General features: G+C 62.8%; 3 protein-coding genes across 3 annotated transcripts in view; 2 read left to right on the plus strand and 1 right to left on the minus strand.

Annotated features, from left to right (window-relative positions):
- Positions 1-669, minus strand: part of Uap1l1 (UDP-N-acetylglucosamine pyrophosphorylase 1 like 1) — an 8353-nt gene extending 7684 nt beyond the window's left edge. The window contains exon 1 of the mRNA XM_013029340.1: positions 605-669. Within this exon, the coding sequence (XP_012884794.1) occupies positions 605-669 (65 nt within the window). The remainder of the gene's footprint in view (positions 1-604) is intronic.
- Sapcd2 (suppressor APC domain containing 2) lies at positions 668-3575 on the plus strand. The gene is made up of 7 exons (XM_013029341.1): positions 668-740; positions 1704-1805; positions 1908-2020; positions 2442-2588; positions 2761-2868; positions 2983-3102; positions 3184-3575. Exons 1-7 carry the CDS (start codon positions 668-670, stop codon positions 3310-3312), a joined length of 792 nt encoding a protein of 263 aa, XP_012884795.1. The 3' UTR covers positions 3313-3575.
- Entpd2 (ectonucleoside triphosphate diphosphohydrolase 2) overlaps positions 3367-5144 on the plus strand; it is a 24005-nt gene continuing 22227 nt past the window's right edge. Inside the window, exon 1 of the mRNA XM_013029342.1 lies at positions 3367-3426. Coding sequence (XP_012884796.1) covers positions 3367-3426 — 60 coding nt within the window. The remainder of the gene's footprint in view (positions 3427-5144) is intronic.

The raw sequence follows: 5144 nt of genomic DNA on the forward strand, positions 1-5144 counted from the left end.
TCTGCTTATGTGGTGCTGAGGAATCGAACCCAGGGCCTCCTGCATGCGAGGCAAGCGCTCTACCACCGAGCCACCTTCCCAGCCACCCCCCCTCCCCCGGGACTTCCAGTGGGCTTTTCTGGCTTCCGGTCCAGTTGGCAGGGACAGGAGTCTATTGACTGTCCCCCTTCCCTGGCTGCCTTGGGAACAGGACCTGCATTGTGGTTGGTTGTGGGGGCCCGGCCCCCGGAGGAGCCCTGAGCCCCTTCAGCCTGTGCACCTGCCCGCGACGCGGCCAGTCCTCTGCCCAGCCGGCCACACCAGCGCCCCTCCCTCTGCCTCCCGAGGAGAGGCGTTGGTCAGCTTTACACTGGGCACCGCACAGCCCTGTCCTCATGTCTCCTGGACATAGCTGGTCCCTCACTCAGGGAGCACTCCAGAGACACTGTCCGTGTAGCTGTGCAGTTTGAAATCAGCCGCGGATTGCCTGTGATGGGCAGACTCTTTGTCTGTGGTCCAGCCCTGCTCTACCCTGAAACCCTGGGTGGTTCTGGGCCAGCTGTCCCACGCCTCTGAAGGCCGCGTGCCCAGTCAGTGCCCACGACCGCCACTGGGCAACGCTCACCTCCATCGCTGGGCAGGCTGCAGGCCGTGACTCCTCCGCGCACTCCACGGCCCTGAGAAGACCATGGCGCCTGAGAAGGAGCGAAACCAACCTAGCTCCCCAGTGAAGCACTGCAAACCACGCAGAACACCCCCAGGTCTCCAGCCCAGAGGCTTGTCGGGCTCAGGTGTCTAGGCATCCCCCACAGAACCGGCTCCCTGCCTGCGCTCCCTTGCCTCCTGTGCTCTCCACCGCCATGCCCGGAGCTGCTGGCTGCTCATGAGGCAGGTCGGGACGAGCTCTGCGGCCTGCTTGGAGCCAGAATCCCAGCCATACATACCTGCCTGCAGCTGCCAAGCCCTGGGGTGTGGACTGGAGGGGGGGGCGGGGGCAGGGGAAGGCATGTTCCTCCACACCTGCACCCTGCTTGTAAGAGCGGAGGGCTCTCCCGACACGAGGCATCCCATGAGCCTCAGTGAGCCAGGCAGAAGTTCGAGACCTCAGGACACTGCTGTCTGTGGCAGCATGCCTTCTGGCGCACACACATGACCACATGACCATGCTGTCCTGCACACATGACCACTCTCTTCGTTGTTGTTGTTGGTCATGGGGCTTGAACTCAGGACCTGGGCACTGTTCTTGAGCCTCTTTGTGCTCAGGCTAGCACTCTATCACTTTGAGCCACAGCACTACTTCCAGCTTTTTCTATGCATGTGGTACTGAGGTCTCAAACCCAGGACTTCATGCATGCTAGGTGAGCACTCCACCGCTAAGCCACCTTCCCAGCTCTGTATTCTATTTATTTTTTGTCAGTTGTGGGCCTGAACTCTGGGCCTGGGCACTGTCCCTCAGCTCTTCAGCTCAAGGCGAGCGCTCTACCGCTTGAGCCACAGCGCCACTTCTGGTTTTCTGGTAGTTTATTAGAGAGGAGTCTCATGGACTTTCCTGCCCAGGCTGGCTTAGAACCAAGATCCTCAGATCTCAGCCTCCTGAGTAGCTAGGATTACAGGCGTGAGCCACCGGTGCCTGGCCCATAAGACCACTTTCTACTGAGGTCCCTAAAGAGTTAAGGCTCTGTCACCTAGCCCCCTAGTCCCTCCTTGTCCCCTCCCTGTGCCAGCTTCTGTACCCAAGGGTCCTGTGCGGGTCAGAGAGGACCCAAGGCCCACCTCACCCATCTCATCCCTGACCTTTGACCTAGGAGCCTTTGAGAGCCTCCAAGGTGGGCTGTTCTTCACAGGGGGGTTGGGGGGTGGGGATGCTGGAACATGGAGTCCCTCTGGGCAGGCTCAGAGGTGAGACGAGCCCTGGCCTCTCTCCACAGGCGCAGAGGTCTGCAGGGCCCTGGGGGCAGGCGAGGGGGACGCGCGGCGGGCCCCGAGGGCCCGAGGTGAGCGGCGGAGGCACACGATCACCAGTGGCATGGACTGTGACCTGGTAAGAGGGACAGGAACTCAGACTCCATGGTGTCCAGGAGGCCAGGGAGGAGCGGCCAGGTGTGGGTTCTGGGGGCCTCTGGCAGGAGTACGTCCCTGAGGGACGTGTGGGGACACTAGATGTGGGCACTGCCGTGCTTGCCCCAAGCTGAATCCCAGAGGGCAGGGGTCAGGGGTCAGTCCCCATCCTGCCCTGAGGAAGCATCAGTAGCGGGGCTGAGAGATGAGCTGTAACCTCGGGGTGCGCTCCCAAGGCAGGGCCGGAGGCAGCTCAGGAGCGGGCGTTCATGTCCGGTGCTGCTGTGCGCGGGCACAAGCACAGGCTGGACCTGAACCTGCGGCCCGGAGCGCGGTGTGGTGCGGTGCGGTGTGGGAGTGCCCGCTGGTGCGAGCCCACCTGCACATTTGCATGTTGCCTGCAGCTGAAGCAGCTGAAGGAGCTGGAGCAGGAGCAGGAGGTGCTCCTGCAGGGTCTGGAGATGATGGTGCGGGGCCGGGACTGGCACCAGCAGCAGCTGCAGCGTGTGCGGGAGCGCCAGCACCGCCTGAGCCGCGGCCGAGCCGGGGACGTGAGTGCGGGGCCTCCCCACCTAGGACCCCGGGGCTTGGCCACACTCCGGCCAGCGACAGCCCAGGGTCCTCGGTCCATCGGTGACACCTCTGGGCTCTGGACAACAGGGGTGTGGGTGCGAGAGTGCCATGCCGAGACCGCCCCGCCCAGCTCTCCTGCTTCTCTCTCAGGACCTGGGGGCTGCGGGGAGTCCCCGCCCACTGGGGCAGCTGCTTCCCAAAGTGCAAGAGGTGGCCCGCTGCCTGGGGGAGCTGCTGGCGGCCGCCTGTGCCGGCCGGGTGAGTGCTCAGGACCCTCCCCGCACCCTCGCTGGGCTGCCCCTTGCCGGGCTGCCCCTCGCCGGGGTCCTGGGAATGAGCCGGGGGAGGCCAGCTGACCCCGCCCTTCCGCAGGCGGCGCCCTCGTCCTCAGGGGCCCTGTGCTCCCCGCCGGCCCCCAGCCCACCTTTGGCCCCAAGCTGGCAGCAGCAGACCATCCTCATGCTGAAGGAGCAGAACCGGCTCCTTACGCAGGTGAGGTGAGGGGCCAGGACGGGGAGGGGGTCGGGGACCGGCTGGAGGCCTGCTGGCCCTGACACCCACGTGCATACACAGGAGGTGACAGACAAGAGTGAGCGCATCACCCAGCTGGAGCAGGAGAAGTCTGCCCTCATCAAGCAGCTCTTTGAGGCCCGGGCTCTCAGCCAGCTGGATGCTGGTCCTCTGGACTCCACCTTCATCTAGCTGGACGTGTCTCACTGGGATGCGCGAAGGTCACCGCTGGCCTGGACACCGGCCATGAGTGGGCGCCTCGGTCCACCCATGGCCAGCCTGTTCCGGCCTGAGGTGCGGGTCTCGGTGGGACTGTGTTGCTCCAGCACAACTTGAAGCTGCTACTGCCACCTAGTGGACAGCGGGCCCACCTGGTGTTTACCAGTCCTCAGGTGGGAGGGGCATGTTTACAGCTCTCCTGTCCCCTCTGTCTGACCAGGCCCCTGGTCCCTAGTAAAAGCACTGATCACACTGGGCTGTGCTTCTAGTAGTGTCCAGCAGGGGGAGCTGGCCCCACCCACCCTGCTGCCATCATTTGTGGTGCCCTGAACCGGCCAGATGTGGTTCCCAGGGTGGGCTAGTGGCCTAGAGACCCAGTGCTCAGGACCCCACAAGCAGCTTCCCCCTCAACCAAAAACACCATCTGACAAGTTCTCCCTGGGAACAGATGGAGGGCATGCGGGATGTGGCTTTAAGGGTGGGCCCTGGGCTGGGAAGGTGGCTCAGTGGTAGAGCGCTTGCCTCACATGCCTGAGGCCCTGGGTTCCGTGCCTCAGCAACCACATAAGCAGAAAAAGCCAAAGTGGCGCTGTGACTCAAAGTGGTAGAGCGCTAGCCTTGAGCTGAAGAGCTGAGGGACAGCGCCCAGTTCAAGCCCCACGACCGGGAGAAAAAAAAGAGTGGGCTCTGCCTGTGCCTGTTGGGGTGAGCACTAGAATGCAGGTTAAGGTTTGTGCCCTGCAGTTGGGCCGGGGGAGGTGGGGGCGGCAGGTCCCTGGTCCCTAGTAGGACCAAGAGCTTGGCTTGCCTACCCTTCCCACAGACCTCTAAAGCCACATGGTCTTTGTCCTCCTGGCTTGTTGTTGTACCTCAGGCTGAGCCTCAAGGAGCCAGCCACTTGTGACCCAGGTCCTGGGCGAGACTGATGGTCTGCAGGGGGTGGCTCAGGTGCGTCTCTCTCCCGAGAAGGTCCTTGTCCCCAAGTGCCAGCACAGGCCTACTGGCCAGGCCCTGAGGCACAGTGGGCAAAGTATGCCCACCCCAGGGCATTCTCCAGGTCTGAGGATTGCTTAGGACTCAGTCCTCACACATGAGCTTGTCCTGAGTGTGTGGAGAGGGGCGCAGGGAGAGACTTGGATGCCCCCCTTCTAGTCCTCCCACTAGCAGCTGGTGTGGGCATGGCTGGGGTAGAGGGAGCCTGAGCACCACCACCAGATCCAAGAGCCCTGCTCCACCCAGGAGCAGAGCCCAGCGCGTGGACATCACAAAAGAATGGCAGCCACTTCACTAGGAGGGAACACAGGTGGCAGATGCGGACAGCACAAGATGTTCAGCACCGTTAGCCTTCCCAGGAGTAGGAACGAAGACTGAAAAGAGCTGTCACTACATCCCATGGGAGAAGCTAAAATGGCCCGGGGTGGGACAGCTGGAGGACACAGAAGCTGGGTTGCATACACGTAGAAGCACTCAGCATGCAGGAACCACAGCTGCCTGAGGGGCGGCGGGCGCTGCCTCCAGGCCTTCCCTGCCTCCAGGGCTGGGAGGTCGGCCTCCAGCCAGGGAGATCCTGGCCTTTCCTAGAAACTTTAATGTGGGGCTGGGCACCGGTGGCTCATACCTATAGTCCTAGCTACTCAGGAGGCTGAGAGCTGAGGATCCCGGTTCAAAGCCAGCCCAGTCAGGAAAGACCGTGAGACTCTTATCTCCAACAAACCACTCAGAAAACCAGAAGTGGCGCTGTGGCTCAAGTGGTAGAGCGCTCGCCTTGAGCTGAAGAGCTGAGGGACAGCGCCCAGGCCCAGAGT

Source organism: Dipodomys ordii, unplaced genomic scaffold (assembly GCF_000151885.1).
Source record: "Dipodomys ordii isolate 6190 unplaced genomic scaffold, Dord_2.0 Scaffold118, whole genome shotgun sequence".
NCBI classification, from domain to species: domain Eukaryota; kingdom Metazoa; phylum Chordata; class Mammalia; order Rodentia; family Heteromyidae; genus Dipodomys; species Dipodomys ordii.

What these genes read in the sequence shown, in the direction of transcription:
- Sapcd2 (XM_013029341.1), top strand. Translation starts at nt 668, where the DNA reads ATGGCGCCTGAGAAGGAGCGAAACCAACCTAGCTCCCCAGTGAAGCAC. An exon ending in AGCCTTTGAGAGCCTCCAAG is followed by an intron (nt 1,806 to 1,907) that starts GTGGGCTGTTCT and finishes CTCTCTCCACAG; the next exon opens with GCGCAGAGGTCTGCAGGGCC. An exon ending in GTGGCATGGACTGTGACCTG is followed by an intron (nt 2,021 to 2,441) that starts GTAAGAGGGACA and finishes TGTTGCCTGCAG; the next exon opens with CTGAAGCAGCTGAAGGAGCT.